The 17,119-nt window shown below is 52.4% G+C and overlaps 8 protein-coding genes across 8 annotated transcripts; 5 read left to right on the plus strand and 3 right to left on the minus strand.

Moving 5' to 3' along the window:
• Positions 1–143: 143 nt before the first annotated feature.
• Positions 144–3,155, plus strand: BDW74DRAFT_176044 (glucan endo-1,3-beta-D-glucosidase; the record flags this gene model as incomplete). The annotated part of the gene is made up of 6 exons (XM_073728501.1): positions 144–311; positions 357–887; positions 934–2,655; positions 2,707–2,768; positions 2,818–3,077; positions 3,130–3,155. The coding sequence occupies 6 exons, from the start codon at positions 144–146 to the stop codon at positions 3,153–3,155; spliced, it is 2,769 nt and encodes a 922-aa protein (XP_073585989.1).
• A 707-nt stretch (positions 3,156–3,862) lies between these two features.
• Positions 3,863–6,404, plus strand: BDW74DRAFT_148825 (calcium/proton exchanger). The gene is made up of 4 exons (XM_073723790.1): positions 3,863–4,182; positions 4,564–5,009; positions 5,075–5,919; positions 5,965–6,404. The coding sequence occupies exons 1-4, from the start codon at positions 4,179–4,181 to the stop codon at positions 6,035–6,037; spliced, it is 1,368 nt and encodes a 455-aa protein (XP_073585990.1). The 5' UTR covers positions 3,863–4,178; the 3' UTR covers positions 6,038–6,404.
• A 53-nt stretch (positions 6,405–6,457) lies between these two features.
• BDW74DRAFT_122420 (mitochondrial 37S ribosomal protein uS7m) lies at positions 6,458–8,248 on the plus strand. Its single transcript, XM_073722051.1, has 3 exons — positions 6,458–6,922; positions 7,002–7,334; positions 7,392–8,248. The coding sequence occupies exons 1-3, from the start codon at positions 6,608–6,610 to the stop codon at positions 7,830–7,832; spliced, it is 1,089 nt and encodes a 362-aa protein (XP_073585991.1). The 5' UTR covers positions 6,458–6,607; the 3' UTR covers positions 7,833–8,248.
• A 286-nt stretch (positions 8,249–8,534) lies between these two features.
• BDW74DRAFT_176047 (uncharacterized protein) lies at positions 8,535–8,869 on the minus strand (the record flags this gene model as incomplete). The annotated part of the gene is made up of 2 exons (XM_073728502.1): positions 8,535–8,553; positions 8,676–8,869. The coding sequence occupies 2 exons, from the start codon at positions 8,867–8,869 to the stop codon at positions 8,535–8,537; spliced, it is 213 nt and encodes a 70-aa protein (XP_073585992.1).
• Positions 8,870–10,458: 1,589 nt separating this feature from the next.
• Positions 10,459–12,195, plus strand: BDW74DRAFT_148830 (uncharacterized protein). Its single transcript, XM_073723791.1, has one exon. The coding sequence runs from the start codon at positions 10,671–10,673 to the stop codon at positions 12,078–12,080; it is 1,410 nt and encodes a 469-aa protein (XP_073585993.1). The 5' UTR covers positions 10,459–10,670; the 3' UTR covers positions 12,081–12,195.
• A 146-nt stretch (positions 12,196–12,341) lies between these two features.
• Positions 12,342–14,349, minus strand: BDW74DRAFT_176049 (FAD-binding oxidoreductase; the record flags this gene model as incomplete). Its single annotated transcript, XM_073728503.1, has 6 exons — positions 12,342–12,661; positions 12,769–12,965; positions 13,056–13,401; positions 13,481–13,571; positions 13,649–14,000; positions 14,120–14,349. The coding sequence occupies 6 exons, from the start codon at positions 14,347–14,349 to the stop codon at positions 12,342–12,344; spliced, it is 1,536 nt and encodes a 511-aa protein (XP_073585994.1).
• On the minus strand, positions 14,307–16,168 carry BDW74DRAFT_122438 (uncharacterized protein). Its single transcript, XM_073722052.1, has one exon. The coding sequence runs from the start codon at positions 15,800–15,802 to the stop codon at positions 14,840–14,842; it is 963 nt and encodes a 320-aa protein (XP_073585995.1). The 5' UTR covers positions 15,803–16,168; the 3' UTR covers positions 14,307–14,839.
• Positions 16,167–17,117, plus strand: BDW74DRAFT_148835 (uncharacterized protein). The gene is made up of 3 exons (XM_073723792.1): positions 16,167–16,382; positions 16,436–16,440; positions 16,511–17,117. Exons 1-3 carry the CDS (start codon positions 16,235–16,237, stop codon positions 16,973–16,975), a joined length of 618 nt encoding a protein of 205 aa, XP_073585996.1. The 5' UTR covers positions 16,167–16,234; the 3' UTR covers positions 16,976–17,117.
• The last annotated feature ends 2 nt before the right edge of the window (positions 17,118–17,119 follow it).

Genomic DNA, 17,119 nt, shown 5'->3' on the forward strand with positions numbered 1-17,119 from the left:
TTGGAGGTGCTGCAGCCTGTTCAGATGAGAATTTGCTTTTCAGGTTGATCATCTGAGGGTTGCTATAAGAGGTTTTCTTCAATTCATCCTTCTGTTCTTTCAGTGCTTTTGATCATTCTATCTGTGCTGCACTGGCTGTCAAAATGGGAGCAAAGTACAAGAAGGGCCTGGCAGGCTTGCTAATGTGCCTTGTAGCAACACAACCAGTACACTCTGCGCCCACCCCAACTCAGCTTGCCAGTTTCTCGGAGATCACTCAATACCCATCTTTGACCCAAGGCGCTAGACTGCTGCCTCCTGAGACAGAAGGTGTAAGTACTCACATTGTCTTTCTATGTTTATGCTGACCAGAGCAGTTCTATCCAACAGCACTTGAACGTGAAGGCCACGAACTGGAACACGCCACTCTTACCTCTTCGGCCAAGGGCGAGGTCATTCCTGGACTAGACAGTCTAATTGACAGCTTGGGCCAACCTGAGCATTTGCTTGACTGGCTACTTCCGCACTCGGACGCACCGGCAGACGTTCCAGCTCAGCCATCAGCTGCGCCAGCCCCCGAAGTTTCTTCTACATCGTCCGATATCTCAGCGCCTACGCCTACAACCGTGCCTCCCACTCACGACACCATTGACGAGTCTGTCACTACCAGCAGTCCTGCTATAGCCAGCGAGCCTACCACAACCAGTGCGCTTCCTAGCTCTATCGAGACTACTTCAATCCCTACGTCCAGTTCCTTAACAACCGATCAACCGGAGAGCACGTCCACAGCGGAAATCGAAGGTTCTGCCGATATGGTCAACCAAGACGTCTTTGTACCGTTGGGAAAGGGTCCAGTCCCAGCAGCGATAACTTCCCGAAATGACCACCCTGTCGCTAAGAACGGAGTTGTAAGTACTCTCACGGAGAGCTATTTGCTCTTACTGACAAGTCTAGAACTCCACGAACCCAATTGAGACGAACAAGTTCCATAGCGCGCTATTTCTAGGTAGTCAGACAAATGCCACCTTCACGCACCCTTACACTGTAGCGTGGGCAAAGGGAAGCGGGAACCTGGGAAGCTTCGGCATGTCCATTTCGCACACGGAAATGAATGTCGTTGCTAGTGGTCCTACAAACTCGCAGCTACCAGGCAGTCCCATCCAGTATTACATCAATCCTATTGGCATCCAGTCAATAATCCTGTCAGCTACGGAACTCGGTCGTTCTACGGTTCTCACTGCGGAAAATAACAAGGCCTTCTCGGCGGATGCAGTCTTGCGGCCCCAAGCCGGCTCTTCCCAGGGAATCACTATTCCTGTGGTGCAGGGCATGGCGTTTGTGACCGGTGTCTACACTCAACTACAGCCAGTAGTCCAGAGCGCTGTTCATTTCCGTCAAATCGTAACCGCCGGTTCCCCCCGGGCTGGTATCTTCAAATACCGTGCAACGCTAGAAGATGGTACTATCTGGCTTATCTATGCCGTCCCTGACAACGGACAAGACCCTAACTTCCAGTTGGTGTCTACCACCGATTTGCGCGGACCTGGTGGATGGTCTGGTACTATCCAGATTGCCAAGAACCCGGCAGGCTCTTCTGGCGAGAGTCTCTTTGATAACTCAGCTGGTGTCTTCGCCGTTGAAGCAACTGTTTCCGGCTCAGTCGATGGCCGCACCGGTATCTATCGTCTCGCATGGGCCAAGTCAGGCAAGGATACCCAGGTTACACCTCTCATGATGTTTGCTCTGCCCCATCATGTTGCCTCATTCGACTCGCAGACCAGCGCCCGTGCTGTCAATATCACGCTGCGAACCACCACTAAAGGCATGGCTAGAGCCGTTATTGGTGAGTACTGGACCATGAACGAGCCCAACCTTCCCACGAACATGGGTTTTGCTCCATGGGTCCAGTCCACAAACAGCTCCCCTCAACTCAGCGCTTCTGCCCAAGCAACTATTCGTCAGATCGCTACTACAGAACTTCAGCAAGACATTGACGGTCGAAGCAACCTGAACAGCATGTACTTCAGCGGCAAAGCTCTGAGCAACTACGCTACCATTGTTTGGACGGTGGACAAGCTCCTCAACGACCACGCCACAGCAGCTCCCGCTCTCGAGCGTCTGAAGCAAGCCTTTGCCCGTTTCGCGCAGAACCGGCAGCAGTTTCCACTGGTCTACGACACAGTGTGGAAGGGCGTCGTCTCCTCTGCCAGCTACGGCGGCGATGCTGGCGCTGACTTCGGTAACACTCTTTACAACGACCACCACTTCCACTACGGCTACTTTATCCACGCCGCTGCCATCATCGGTGCTCTTGACCCGAGCTGGATCCCAGCCAACCGCGACTATGTTAACATGCTTGTCCGCGATTCCGGTAATGCGGCTTACGATGATCCCTACTTTCCGTTCTCTCGCGCTTTTGACTGGTTTCACGGCCACTCGTGGGCTAAAGGCCTGTATGAGTCGTTTGACGGAAAGGACCAGGAGTCGTCTTCGGAAGATTCTATGTACGCGTATGCCCTCAAGATGTGGGGAAAGACGATCGGTGATGCGAGTATGGAGGCTCGAGGCAATCTCATGCTGGGTATCTTGAAGCGCAGCTTCCAGAACTATTTCCTGATGGAGAACGAGAATGTCAATCATCCTTCAAACTTCATCGGCAACAAGGTGACTGGAATTGTAAGTCGAGGGCATGATCATTGATATGAGCCACATACTAATTCTCTTCAGTTGTTCGAGAACAAGGTCGACCATACCACCTACTTCGGTAACAACCTTGAGTACATTCAAGGGTACGCCTTCCCCATGTCTCCAACCCATTCATCACACTGACCAAGGTAGAATCCACATGCTCCCTCTTCTGCCCATGTCGCCATTCATCCGCAGCCAGAAGTTTGTTCGTGAGGAATGGAACGCCATGTTCGCATCCAACGCCGCTGCGCCTGCTGAACAGGTTGTAGGCGGATGGAAGGGCGTCCTCTACGCTAATCTAGCTCTTATCGACCCAGCCGCGTCCTGGCGCTTCTTCTCGCAAGCCAACTTTGACTACAGCTGGATTGACGATGGAGCGTCTCGGACATGGTACCTTGCGTTTGCTGCAGGTGAGTTGCATATCATACCGCGACGGAGATTTCGGCTGCTAACAGGACATAGGACTTGCCGGTGGATCCGCTGTGTAAATTTCTTTCTTCGTTTTTAGACGTCCGCTATCTGTAATAGATAGATGATGTTTGCTTATGATTGTGATATGGATTATGGCACTGATTTGGGGCTTTTGGTCTCTTTCTAGAAATCTTGTTCGGCCTTGTTTGTGCGGCTGACACATAGAATACACTCGCTAGATCATGTACTGGCTCTCTGGTTGCCTTGTTCCTTAGTACTTGTACTAGTATCTCACCTCAGCGTACTTCGTAGTGGTAGAATCCTTTGGGTAGAGCTGGAGTACAGCGCACCCTGTCGGGCTGCGTAGGGGCTGACGTCATGAATTCTGTGGCTTGCGCGTCCGGCATCCGCGCTATCGCGAAATCTTATCACATCAACGCTCAGGAAGCGTAATCCGGCGTAGCTTCAAACTTTACAAGTGTAGTAAGAAACTAGCAGAGTCATCTGTAAACTTTTCTCCTGCTCACCGTCTGAAACTGAGTTGTCTGCTGCTTCGCTGTCACAGATCAGTGCGAGTCAGTGCTGGTCTCAGGAAGACACTATACTGCATACGGTTAGTGTCTTCGATATGAGACCCTGAATTATCGCATGAGCTGCCAGTGCTTGGTCTGAGCATATTCCGTTTAGCTTTGGGGGCTGGGAGACAAGTTCGGTGATAAATACGACGCAATGCTAAGATTGTGGCAGTGCCGGAACTCGCGAGAGGGGTTTCTTCCTTTCTGGCCGGAAATCAAGCTGGGGGACAATCAAAAGCCCAAACGATCATCGAGGCTGTGCACAGTAGCTCCGTCTTGACTTGACCCCTCCAGCCAATCAGCGCCAATCCGCATCGGAATGAAGTCAATCTGTCCAGCCACAGCGTATTGCAACCACGGTGCTCTTCAACTCTTCACCCACCGAGACCGAGACCCTGATTTTTCAATTAATTTTCCTGTGCTACCAAGCAAACACAACTAATCCGGTCCAAGGCCCAAGAACTCTCTTACTTTTACAGGCAGCTTTGGCGAAATTTGGTTTGGTCTTGGTCTCGTCACTTCCCAATGTGTAGGTGCTCTCCCATCTCCCCATCTCCCCAACTCCCCAACTTTCTTCTTCTTCCCTCCGAACCAGCACATCACGGGTTTCGATCTTGAACTTGCAGGTGATCTTCTGATCTATTTCTCTTTCATCGATCGAGACTTCATCTCTTTTCTTATTTGTCTTGTCTTGTCCGGCCAAGGTCCACACTGCTAGCAGGTTTCTTTCAGTGTCTGGCTCACACTCTCCTTTGACCCAACCTAACCGAATCGTTTCGTCTTCTGTCCTTTCCTTTCTTTTTCCTTTCATCTCTATTCTATCAATTTTAATGCTATCAGCATCAGCCGGACCTTCTGAGAACCATCCCTCCCGAGGCCCGCCATAGCTAATCCGTTTGCGACCCGACAGCATCCCCCAGGACGAAAAGCATCTACTCTAGTTTCCGCAGACACGGCAGCTGGGGACCCCCAAGAAGAATGTCTACTTCTTACTCTAATACCAATGGCTACCAGCAAGAGCCGAACGAGCGGGACTCTCTTCTCAACGACCCGCGTCGCAACTCGGCGCAGCACAAGCGGGCGCTGACCTGGACGAACTGGCCGGCCCATGCCATGCACTTGACCTGGGCGACTCTCACGCGGGACTATGTGAATGTCCTGCTTATCTTTGTGCCCCTTGGTATCATTGCCGGGGCGCTGAATTGGAATAGCACTGCCATTTTCGTGCTGAACTTTTTGGCTATAGTTCCGCTTGCTTCGCTGCTGAGCTTTGCGACGGAGGAATTGGCGGCTACCCTCGGCCAGGCTATGGGTGGACTGATGAATGCGACTTTTGGAAATGCGGTTGAGCTGATTGTATGTGTTTCTGGATGTGTTTGCTGCTGGTTTTGTGTGCTGAAGGCTAATGGTTTGGTCAATAGGTCAGCATCGTTGCCCTGAAAGACAACCAGATTCGCGTTGTCCAAGCTAGTATGCTCGGCAGCATTCTCTCCAACATCCTCCTCGTCCTAGGCTGCTGCTTCGTGGTGGGTGGTATCCGATTCCCTGAGCAGTCGTTCAACACCACCGTCGCCTCGACCATGTCGTCTCTCATGACCGTCTCGTCCGCTTCGCTGATCATCCCTGCGACTCTCTACGCCTCTTTGTCCTCCGCCAAGGACTCCAGCCATACTATGGAGAACATTCTGTTCCTGTCGCACTGGACCGCCATTATCCTCCTCGTACTCTACGTCATCTACCTTGTTTTCCAGCTCAGGTCGCACGCGCATCTCTTTGAGGAGGTGAACAACGAAGTTGCAGGAGACCCAGAAGCCGCAGGCGAGCCGGAAGAGGAAGAGGAGCACCTGCTCAGCCCCTGGGCTGCCGGCGTTGCTTTGGTGGTTGTGACTGTCCTCGTTGCCATTTGCGCCGATTACTTGGTTGGCAGCATCGACAGCATTGTGGAGAAGACAGGCATGAGCCGCACGTTCATCGGTCTTATCCTCATTCCTATTGTTGGAAACGCCGCCGAGCATGTGACGGCCGTTGTTGTCGCGTACAAGGGTAAGATGGATCTGGCCATCGGCGTTGCCATCGGAAGCAGTCTGCAGATTGCTCTCTTCGTCACGCCGTTCCTCGTCATCCTGGGTTGGATTATGCACGTGGATATGACTCTGCATTTCCACATCTTCGAGACTGTGGCTTTCTTTATCTCGGGTTTGGTCGTAACCTTCCTCATCCAGGACGGCAAGTCCAACTACCTCGAGGGATGTCTGTGCCTGGGAATGTGAGTAGCCCGCTGATATTGAAAGATGTCGCTAATATTGTACAGGTACTTGATTCTGGCACTTGCATTCTACGTGTACCCTGATAGCGTGAACGAGGATGCGCTTTTCCACGTTTGAAGTAAAAGCTTAATCTGCATTGTAAGCAGAAGCAGAAAAACAGTCTCACTTTCTTTTCAAACCGCCAAAAACGCTAGGCTGCTGGCTGTTGATCTACTTAGATCTACCTACACTCCTTGACTTTCATACCACTCTTGAATACGTAATGCGAGCCAGGCAGCTTTGCTCTGCACTGCGAGTCAGTTTTATGTACGGCCTTATTTTGATACGGGTTTCTTTTTCAATTACTTTGGCTTATCAATGCTCTGGCACGGAAAAATGGATGGGTGCTTAGTTGTTGAACCATCCATATTAGTTCCGGTATCTTCTAGTGTACTCGCTTGGCTGTAGGATTAATTATTGCAATTCATCATCATTTCTTCCTTTGGTCCTTTTCTTGCTGAGAACTATATGAGCTCACCTTGACGATATCTTGGCGCGCCTATACCGGAGTAATGCGGATGACTAAGCCCGTGTGGAGAGCCGGAGGAAAATCGTTCGCCGACAGTGAATACCATCCAGACCCTTTCGATTTCGTTATTCATACCACCCTATCTACAACCCCGTAGATAGACCAATTCAGAACACAAAATGCCGCCCCGACTCAATCTTTTTGCCGCTCGGTCGGCCGTCCCTGTCCTCCGCCAGCCGACTTCCGCGTCCGCCGCACAGCGCTACGCCGCCCTGAGCCGACCATGCCAGCGATCCAGCGTCCAGTCAGTCCAGCGGAGATGGAACTCGTCCGACAAGAGCAAGAAGGAATTAGCTGAGGAGCAGCGAAAAGCCGAGTCAATGCCTCACGTCAGCGAAGAGGCCGCGGAGATCAACAACATCATGAACAAGGAGAAGAGGTGCGATGGAACACCGTCGAGTCCCGAATTGGAACAGGGAACGCCTGTTTCTGAGGTACAACCCACCTTAAACTTTCTACCTACATCTGTGGGGGTCTTTGTTGATATGGTGATGCTAATCTATGATATTGTAGATCCTCTCCCGCGACAAGGAAGCCCAGAAGCACGCGCCCAAGGTCTTCCAGAACCAGATGAACAAGCCCTCCGGCTCGCGATCCTTCTCGACATCCGCCCGCCGGACCCAAGTCCAGGAGAACAAGCCCATGTCCGACGCCGACAACGCCGCGCTCCTTGAGCACATGATCGGCCAAGTCCCCGAGGAGACCAAGCCGCTCATGCCAGGCCTTAAGTACCCGGCCCCGGCCTCCCTCCCCAGCACAGAGAACCTCCGTCGCCGCTACTCGCCCGTCGTCGAGCAGTTCACGAAGAACATCATGCGTGATGGGAAGCTGGCGAGGGCTCAGAAGGTAACCCACCCTACCCTACACTCTCACCCAGAATACTGCTAATGTGATCGTGTTTAGGACATGTCCATAATCCTCGACATCCTGCGCTCCGCCCCACCCCCCAAAATCAACCCGAAGCGCCCTCTCCTCCCTGGCCCCGCGGCCCCGCAACTCCCCTTAAACCCCGTCGCTTATCTAACGCTAATCGTCGACTCCGTCGCGCCCCTGATCAAGCTGCTCAACGCGCGCGGTATGGCGGGTGGTGGCCAGGCCACGCAGATCCCGCTCGCGCTGGCGGAGAAGCAGCGCCGCCGCGCGGCGATCGGGTGGATCATCGACTCGAGCGATAAACGCAAGGACTCGAAGTTTGCGCACCGCGTGGCGAACGAGCTGATTGCTGTTGCGGAGGGGCGGAGCGGTGTTTGGGAGAAGAGGGACGGGGTGCATAAGCTTGGTATTGCGGCGAGGGTTAATATTGGGGCGACGTCGAGTAAGCAGAAGGCTGCGAAGATGCGGTAGGGTTTTGTGGGTTGGGGGTTGTGGGTGTTGAGATGGGTTGAATTGGAGGTAAGAGTGAGGAGAGACGCGTTGGTACCTCGGTCCTGTTCTCATTCTCTAGCTTGGGTGGGTGGGACAGGCTGTGGACTCGGTCTCCTTTCTTTTCTCTTCTCTTCTCCTTCAACCCTCCAATCTTGAATCTTGTGATGTTATGTATTTGTATATTAGGACAGGGATCTTGCTGTGAATTTCTTTCTTCTTTTCGTTCTTATGCCATGCTATGCTAGATGTGTATCATCGAGATAGACCGTGATCTGCTTGAGCAGATAGAATAAGCAAAAGAACACCTCACACAACAGAGTGCAAAAAGATAGATAGCCTAGATACTTGGATGACTGACACTTGCATTAAAGATGAGTGTTACTAGCACTCAATATTCTCCTATCAATTATGACTGACCACTTAGGTAGAGATCTACGTGCATACTGGAGCAGTGGTTCGTCTACGGAGGGCGTAGGTAGGATTGGATGGTGGGTAGTGAGTGATACTATATAGTTTATACACAGTGCCCTCATTTTCATAAACATGCCGTGCTTTCCAGGCCATCCTTTTTGCAATGTATCTTGTCCACCCTCCCATAGATAGGTCCCGTCCCTCTCCTCTCTCAGCTCCCACCATAGCCCTAACAACCAGCATCTGACCTCCCCGCCCACTACCCAAGCCTCAAGCTGATATTGCGTAGCTAGTTCTATCAATCAGTATACCAATATCAATGTAGTTCCAGCCAGACAATACATACCATCCCTCCCCATCCCATACCATGCCCTCCTTGCCCAATATAATGCTCACAATATGAGAGTTTACTCCGAATGCGCCGCACAAAACGGCGTCGTATAACCAGCTGGCCAAACGCAGAATCCCGTTCCACAGTCGGCCGCCAGCTGCCAGACGCCGTTGCCGCAGACGGCGACGTTGTACTCGGGCTGCGAGCAGTCGTAGCCGTGGGTGGTCCCGAGGAGGGTTGAGAGGGTGAGGAGGGTGGTTGTTAGGAGGTTCATTTTGGTCTTAGATTGTCTGACAAGGAATTTTGGTTTCAAGGTGGGTAGGAAGTTGTTTTGATCTTATGGAAGGGTGCGATTGTATTAATGTGATGGTCGTGTTGAGGTCGGGGGAGGGAGCGGGTTTATATATTTTTGCCTTCTACCCTCTCTCTCTCATCCCGTCTCAATGTCTCCTCAAATCTCTCATGATACAACAGGACAAACCAAAGGCGAATGCCTATGCGACTGCGGAGAAGCAGGTTGCGCCCTGTACGGTGGCCGGGAGCGGTATGTTGACGTACCCGTATAGAAGGCTGCACTCTAATAAGCCCTAGTTCCGTATCCCCACACTTCAGATAGCGGTGGGCACGTCTGATCTGATATACGGATACGTATACATTTGCGTTTGTTTGCCTTCTTCAGATTGCCAGGTACATGGAGATTAGTCCTATGTTCACGTTCTCGATGCCGGCCAAAAGTCATGATTGCATCCATCCAAGTCATGCTAGGATCATCGTGCCCCTGGGCGAATAGCGTTGCATCTGATGCGGTCGTTGTGAGATCTTCAGGCAATGTTTTTGATCAGGCCAGCAAGGAACCGGTAAGACCAAACCCATTGAATCTGGTTAAGAGACTTAGGGCTAGGAATCATGCAGCACCATGTGTCCTTGCAGTGTATGCCACTCCAGCAACAGCGGCACTGAGACTGGTTTCGCTCGACGTATGATGCCTCTTTTCTACTTTCTTGTATAATTCACAGCCGCCTTGTCCAAAGAAGTCGGTGCTGTCGGGTCGATGGCAATTCGCCCATCCTACGAGTCTGGGCCCATGGTGCCGACGTTGCTTTTCAAGACCATTGCAACGGCGATGTTGAGGAGAACAATAATTCGCCTTGAGAAGTTCTGTCGACATATCCGGTCTTCACAGAGTCAACATCCCCCAGCTACCGTAACTCCCCATCTGAAGACTAAAGGGTTCGGATTTCGAAAGTGCATTCTTTTGGAGAGACATTAATTCGTCGGACAGCAGCGCTGCGCTTCAGAAACAACTGCGCAGTTGCTGGTTCGTGTGATAGATGCAACATAATCGATAGTCCAGCACGTCTGTGGAAGCCAGATGTCCACCTTATCTTGCAGGAGATCATTGTGTCGTACAATCACATTATTATCAACACGATACCCAAGAAGCTGCAGGGATGTTGTTCACGAGCAATCAGCCCACTACTAACAAATGCTTCGAAGCTCAACTTGAAGCCCCTCTAGAATGTAGCTCTTCGTTTCAGGGGGTCGAGGTATTCTTCAGGTCAACTCCAACCTGAAACAGGGATTGAATGACTGGAACGGCCGTTAGCTGATACTTGAGAGCGATAGCGCAATCTGACTGGCCCTAATCCTCGAAGACCGATAGCCTGGGATCCAATTGTCAGGTCAGTTTGTCCCCGGCGATGGCGGGGTGTGAATGGCTGCAGGTAGTGTGATGGAGGTGTGTGGATGCAGCCCGGCGCGTAGACAGACCAACCGCAGCCCAGACTTAGTCCGTCGCTCGTTCTGCAGCACACCACCCTCTCCAATCCCTGCCTCGTATCTCTCTTCATCACCCCAATCACTGCCTTATATCTCGCTTCATCACCCCAATCGCTCCCCATGTCCGTCCCCCAGTCCAGATCCGTAAGGGATTTGCGGCCTCATTTTCAATCCCAATCCCAATCCCGCGATATGCCCATGCCCCCTCGAGCACGAGCACGAGCACGAGCACTCGAGCAGTCATATATAAACCCAATCTGTCTCCACGCCTCGCGCTGACGGCCACCGGCTTCAGAATGCGGCAGTTTGCTACCTTCTTTGCTTCTGGGAACCTCGTCCGACGTGACAGCGACATCCTCCTCAATCCCCCGCGGGAACTCGACGAGCCGCTCCTCGCAGTCCAAATCGGCGGAATTGTAGGAGCATACGTGATCTTCGTTGCGATCATCCTGACTCTGCTTCTTGTTGTCGGCCGGCGTCTTCGCAGGACAGTCCAATCGTCCAACTACACTCTGCAAGTCGAGATGATGAAGCCCAAGCACCCGCCCATCTCTACAACCGCCGCGGCCGCCGAATCCAATGCTGCGTTCAACTCGATCGACCCTAGTCCCGTCAGTCCGACGAACAAATCGCACGGGTTCAGGTCGTGGACGAGCTTGACCAAAGCAGGCGGCCAGTCGCACTCTCGCTCCAACAACAACAGCGTGGGCACCATCGACCACAACTCCGTTGTCGCCGCCGACCGGCGCAGAAACCAGGACCAGATGGAGATGCTCTATGCCGCGGTCATGGAGCACGACGAGCGCCGCGCTGCAGCAAATGCTGGCTCGCCTGTGAGCCCAACAGACGACGTCAGTCTGAAGGACCTCTCACCACGGTCACCGTCAAGCTACCAGAACCCGTTCTCGGACTACGCTGCAAGAGACTATAGCACCAGACTCCCCGAGGAGAAACCGCTCCCCCCAATGCCCCAGCCAACCCACCAGTATCCCGCCCCCGCCGTGACCACCGCTCCACCCCCAACCAGCCCAGGCGGCCGCTCAACAACATCCCGCCTCTCGCGCATCTCAAACCTCTCCCTCTTCCACTCGAACCGCGACACCAACACCTCGCACTCCCACTCCCACTCGCAATCCTCCAGCAGCAGAATTCGCTCCCCACGCCTCCCAGGCCGCAAACACAACCAACCCCTCGGCATAAACATCTCCTCCCCACTGGCCTCCCCAGCCCCCACCTCCCCACACTCCGACCAGATCCCGCTCTCCCCGCGCTTCTACAACCCTGCGCCCCCGCCGCTGCCACCGAAAGCCGGTGCACCATTAACCCGCATCGCCACAAACACCACGACAGGCTCACATCGAACTCCCGCTCCCCCACCACTAAATCTGCAAACCGCAACACCCACCAGCGCAAAAGCAGGCCGAAGCAGCTCGTCCCTCCCCTTCCGCGAAGCCTACCCACAACTTCTATCCGCACCACCAACCAAAACGACTATCCTTGAACGCCCTGAGAAACAGGCTAATGGGCCACGGACTGGTCTTCCGACGCCGTACAGCCCGTACATGCCGTTTACGCCGCTGACGCCGTTGACGCCGAGTCGAATTGTCACGAAGAAGCAGAGGAAGCGCCAGGGGAAGGAGAATGGATTGCGGGCGTTGAATGAGGAGGATGCGGTTAGGGGCGAGGATGAAATGTGGGGGTATTAGATTCTTATCATTCTTCGATTTTTTTAAGTTTTTATGATTTCATGACTTGGATTTAATGGTGTTTATGGTTGGTTGTTATATATCCTGAGAATGAATGCTACTCTTTATACCCATACTAATTCCTAGTCTTTTTGGGCGAGTCAAGCGAGAAGTACTTAGAGACCATTTCAAAGGACTAATGCAAGGCTCGACAACCCTAGCATGACGATTATCTCCTTAATCCCCTGGTCTCGCTGCGATCCGTCTGGAGTAAGTACAAGCTCACATCCTACTCTCACCCTTCATTCCCCCTCCCCCAGCCCTACTCCCAACCCTCCCAAGCAACCACCCACCCCCCTGCAACGTCTGAAACACACTGGATGGATCATACTTCCCCGCAACCTCTTTCAATCTCTGCACATTATCCGCCCCATAACTCCCCAGCGCATCCTGATCCCGCGCCGCATAATTGATATACTTATACCGTAGCCAAACACCTTCTTCTCTTGCAGTGGCTTCCGCAACATCAACGATTCTCTTGATTGCGTCTCGGACACGCTCCTCGTCGGCGCTGTGTGTGCATTCGCCCATTGCTAGGAACCCTATACGCCAACCATCAATCAGATTTTAGTTCAGGTTTTGAGGGGAGGGTCGGGTAGTCCACGACTTAGGGTTTAGAGGGGGAAGTTGGGAGGTGAAGAAAACGCACACTGCTGCCCAACAGGATCCAATCCCAGCGGTGTATCCGCGCTCTTCTTCATGGCGAGCGAGGACATGGGCTGGAAGACGGTTGTTATGTCCAGCCCTTCGATGTCGCTTAGGGCTGCGGCTTGTGTCGCGCGGGCTTGCTCGATGGCTGCGTAGAGTTTTGCTGAGGGGCGGCTGGACATTGTGCGGAATTCGTAGCTGGACGATATGCATGATTAATCTCCTTCTTCTATACATTCGACTCGGTAGGTGTAGGAGGGTATAGAGTAGGGTTGTGACGTGACATACACCTTCGCCTCCGTGGAGACAACATCCGCGATTCCCTGTCCAAGCTCGTAGACCGTTCTGATAGCTGGGGGCACCAAACTCGTTACAGCAGGAATATCAAGGAACGGAGCGAATACAGCTGGTTTATTTTCGTTGGCGTCGGGATCAGGTGAGCAGTAGACGAGAACAAGCAAGATGACGCTCTCGTTGGCGTACCAAATTAGCGTCGCTTTGTCGTTGTTCTCGATAGCGTCGTGGTACTGCATTAAGGCGGCGATCAGGGCGTCGTAGGCTGTTGGTGAATAGACGCGTGCCTCGCACCAGATTTTGTTGGGCACGGTTATCATTGTGAGGTTTGTTACGATTCCTGTATATAAGATTCTTGTTAGATCATGCTTGAAGGAAGGGAAATTGGCAGGGGGATGAGGGATGGGGATGGGGCGAACCAAAATTCGAGCCCCCGCCCTTGAGAGCCCAGAAGAGATCTTTGTTCTCGGTTGCGTTTGCGTTGATGATGCGGGAGTCTGCGAGGACGACCTGGCAACCCGTTCATCCCATGGTTAGTTATACTGGACGCAGTGTGTGCTGCGGGTTCAAGTCATGAGCGTCCATACCTCATACTCCACAACCCCCATAGCCCCAACCCCATACTGACTATTCTGGAACGAGATACCACCACCCAAAATCAAGCCTGGCACACCAACATGCGGTACCCTTCCACCAGCAACAGCGAGGCCGTGAGGCTCGAGTGCCTCAAATACATCGAGCCACCGTAGGCCGACGCCGATATCTGCTGTGCGTTTGTCATGCGAGAGTTTAACCTTGTTGAATTCGGCGAGGGATATTACGACACCGTCGTCGTTACTGTTCGCGCCGGGGTGGTTGAGGCGTCCGCCGCCGCGGATGGAGAATTTGGTATTGAGGAAGATACAGAGGGAGGAGGCGGCTGCGACGTGCTTGGAGGTGCTTGGGGTGAGGATGGCGAGGGGGTTGAGCCAGCAGTTTATGGACCGGTAGAGAGATTAGTCTAGCGCTGCAAGTTTGAGATAAATAGGAATGTAGGTATAGTAGATAGAGGTAGATACCATGGCAATTGCCGCTGAGTCTCGTAATCTGACGATCCGCGAACAAGGGCTTTGTCTCCAAAGACAAGCGGGAATACTTTAGCCACAAACGAGGACCGGGCATTGTCTTGTGTGGATGTTGATAGACCCGCGTATTGGTTAAGAAGCTTCAAGACTTGCTCGTTATCCTGTCCGTTCGCCTTGCGAATGGTCGCTATCACCGCGGCCGGCGAGGGTGCTGGAACAGCCATATTGACATGAAACAACAATTCACATAGATTGTCTTGCGAAAGAGGTACATTTAGTCCGCAATTGTGGGCTAGGTAAGATATCTAAAGTCAACAACGCTATTGTATTCACGAGAATAGTGGAGCAATTGAGACGGGAAACGACCAGGGCCATTCTAGGCATGACTGCCTGTTAAAGTTGCAGGTGCAGGTGCGGGAATGAGTCTAAGACATGCCATACGTGCATTGCTTCCTGCAGGTCCACAGGCACAAGGCCGAGAGAGCCGGTGCATCCATCGTTGCGGCTAGTATGCTGTCTAGTCAGTTAGTCCCCGGGAACTACGGAGCATCCCCCAGATAGCAAATCATCCCAACTGCCGATGTTAATCTCTCGACTCAGTTCAGAGAGCTGACAGCTCTTCTGATCTAAAAGCATGATGGAGTTGAAGTTCTTGCACTGGAGATAGAACACGTTAGACACCCGTAAAGTAAGGATAGGTAGATATACCAAGCATTAGACCAGTGCAGCAGATGGTTTCTGCGGAGAGTAATACGGCGACTCATTCCTGATGTTGATGGTCATTCCCACTGGAATCTCACATCGCCTGCGTAGTACCCTCCAAACATCCAACCAGTCCATCATTGTAGTCCACACAGTGACCATCATTTGTGTGATGAGCATAAACATCGCCAAGCTGCGCAAGGCTCCCCAGTCGTCGGTCTGGAATTGATAGACTCTACGGGCTTCATCCAAGGCTAAAATGGCCGACCACCCAAGAACAAGGGCGCATGCATTAAACATCGTTGTGATCGCAGCTGTGCCGGCTACAGCCAACGGATCGGTTGAGTTTTGGATATGAATGCACGTGCTAAACGGCAGCACCATAACTGAACGTCTGGTTTCTCTCCATAGAGTGAGTGCCATGTAGGCCCAGATCATCAGATTGATAGCAAATATAAACTGCGAGTCGTCCTGAGCGACGAGTTGAGAGGTGAAGATCGTGTTGGTGATTCGTTGGTCAGCGATGCAACCGCCCTGGTGGCAACAGATCGTCTGATTGGGAGGAATCTGAGGAACAATATCGCTCAAGTCGAGAGGCGGACTGGAATTGGTGATGCTGGGAGTTCCGAGGTCTCGTCTCATGGGGATGATGAAGTTATGCCACGGGATCTTTGGCACACCGTGCACCGGCCAGCCAGCTTGCTCCATGTCATTGTCACCGAATGGAAGACGCGAGATCAGCTCCGTGTCTCCAACCCAGATCTGATTGACGGCGTTGCCTGGCTCAGTGTAGTCCTCTGATTTGACGCCTTTGACGACAGATAGCTTTTTGCCCATAATCAACTGAGCAGAATCAGTATAGGATATAAGTTTGTAGTATTTACGGAACCAGTAGATGGAGTCGAGGATGAACAGTTGAGAGAGACATCCTGGCGTCGGTCTTTCCGCTGGTGGACAATTGGAATCTGAATCCATGAAGAAGGCGCGATCCTATCGATTCCGTACCGTAAAAGCTCTCATGTCCTCCGGTAACACCTCAGCCAGGCACTTTTATAGATCTCATATGCGGATCTGAACCTCCTAGAAGATTTGAAACTCAACCTAGAGTGTTGCAGTCGGACTGTTGAAGAAGTGGAGGTCATCTAGCACGAAGGAAATTTAGCCTGCCGGCATTGCTTTTCCTCCAGGAACCAGCCAATCAGAATCCCCGAACTGATGTATAGCCTCACCAATGTCATCACTGGGGTCAATGCCTTTGCCGATCAGCAGACTTTCAATCTTGGAAGATGATTTGGATTGAAGTCTTTCAGAGCCTGACTCTGCCGATCCCATATAAGGGCTCGTCCCCCACAACTCCCCTGTCTCTCATCTAACGTCCGTCACTTTGCGTTTATACTATAATCCAGAATGCCTCTCTCTATCTACTCAGCTGGCTTCATCGCGGCCCTCGCGGGCCTTACTCAGGCTCTGCCTACGCCTACCACGCCTTCGATTGAGGACCTGACCTCGTCCGGCACTGGCACCTCCGCACTCACCAGCCTCCCTCAACTCCCATGTATGCCTCTCCCATAACTCCTATCAAGTATCATAGCTAACATATCAATCTAGCTTCCGTATGACCCCCCTCTTTGATCTACGTTTACCAGAAATCCCCTAGTCGTATAACAAACTAACAAAACCCAGTCCGGCTCGACCTCAGGCTCAAGCTTCATGGGCATCGCCGGCAGCAGCGAACTCGACCTCGGAAACCTGAAAGATCTCCCAGAGCTCAGCACGAGCCTAATCGCCGGCAGCCTGCAGAACCTCCAGCACGACGACAACTCGGACAGCTCTGAGTCCGGCTCGTCTTCGGCATCGGGCTCCAGCTTCATGGGCTTCGCCGGCAGCAACGACCTCGACCTCGGCAAATTGGGCGAAGAGCTGCCCAAGTCCGACTCGAGCTACCTTCTTGGTAGCCTGCAGAACTTCCAGAGCGATGAGAGCAAGAGGTCTGAGTCTGGTGATGGTGGCAGTTCGACCTCCGGATCTAGCTTCATGGGATTGGCGGGTACTGATGACCTTGATCTTGGGAATGCGGGGGAGCTTCCTGAGAATGAGTCGAGCTTTCTTCTTGGGAGCCTGCAGAACTTCAACAAGGACAATAACTAGATCGTGACTAGTGAAGAGCTTTTGGATATTAAGGAGGCGGGATGCTGCGTGTTTGTTCTTTGGGTATTTATTCATCTTCTATCTGCATATCAGCTCAGGTCTGTCTATAAGCTGTTATATAATGGTACATAGTCATAATACATT

The sequence above is a fragment of the Aspergillus multicolor genome (assembly GCF_047715735.1).
Source record: "Aspergillus multicolor strain CBS 133.54 unplaced genomic scaffold BDW74scaffold_6, whole genome shotgun sequence".
Classification (NCBI taxonomy): Eukaryota; Fungi; Ascomycota; class Eurotiomycetes; order Eurotiales; family Aspergillaceae; genus Aspergillus; species Aspergillus multicolor.

Bases quoted from the DNA above. Each gene is read 5' to 3' on its own strand.
- BDW74DRAFT_148825 (XM_073723790.1), top strand. The intron at 5,010-5,074 runs GTATGTGTTTCT...TTTGGTCAATAG, and splicing joins GAAATGCGGTTGAGCTGATT to GTCAGCATCGTTGCCCTGAA. The intron at 5,920-5,964 runs GTGAGTAGCCCG...AATATTGTACAG, and splicing joins GGATGTCTGTGCCTGGGAAT to GTACTTGATTCTGGCACTTG.
- BDW74DRAFT_122420 (XM_073722051.1), top strand. From the start codon at position 6,608: ATGCCGCCCCGACTCAATCTTTTTGCCGCTCGGTCGGCCGTCCCTGTC. The intron at 6,923-7,001 runs GTACAACCCACC...ATGATATTGTAG, and splicing joins AGGGAACGCCTGTTTCTGAG to ATCCTCTCCCGCGACAAGGA. The intron at 7,335-7,391 runs GTAACCCACCCT...GATCGTGTTTAG, and splicing joins AGCTGGCGAGGGCTCAGAAG to GACATGTCCATAATCCTCGA.
- BDW74DRAFT_148830 (XM_073723791.1), top strand. From the start codon at position 10,671: ATGCGGCAGTTTGCTACCTTCTTTGCTTCTGGGAACCTCGTCCGACGT.
- BDW74DRAFT_122438 (XM_073722052.1), bottom strand. From the start codon at position 15,802: ATGGATTCAGATTCCAATTGTCCACCAGCGGAAAGACCGACGCCAGGA.
- BDW74DRAFT_148835 (XM_073723792.1), top strand. From the start codon at position 16,235: ATGCCTCTCTCTATCTACTCAGCTGGCTTCATCGCGGCCCTCGCGGGC.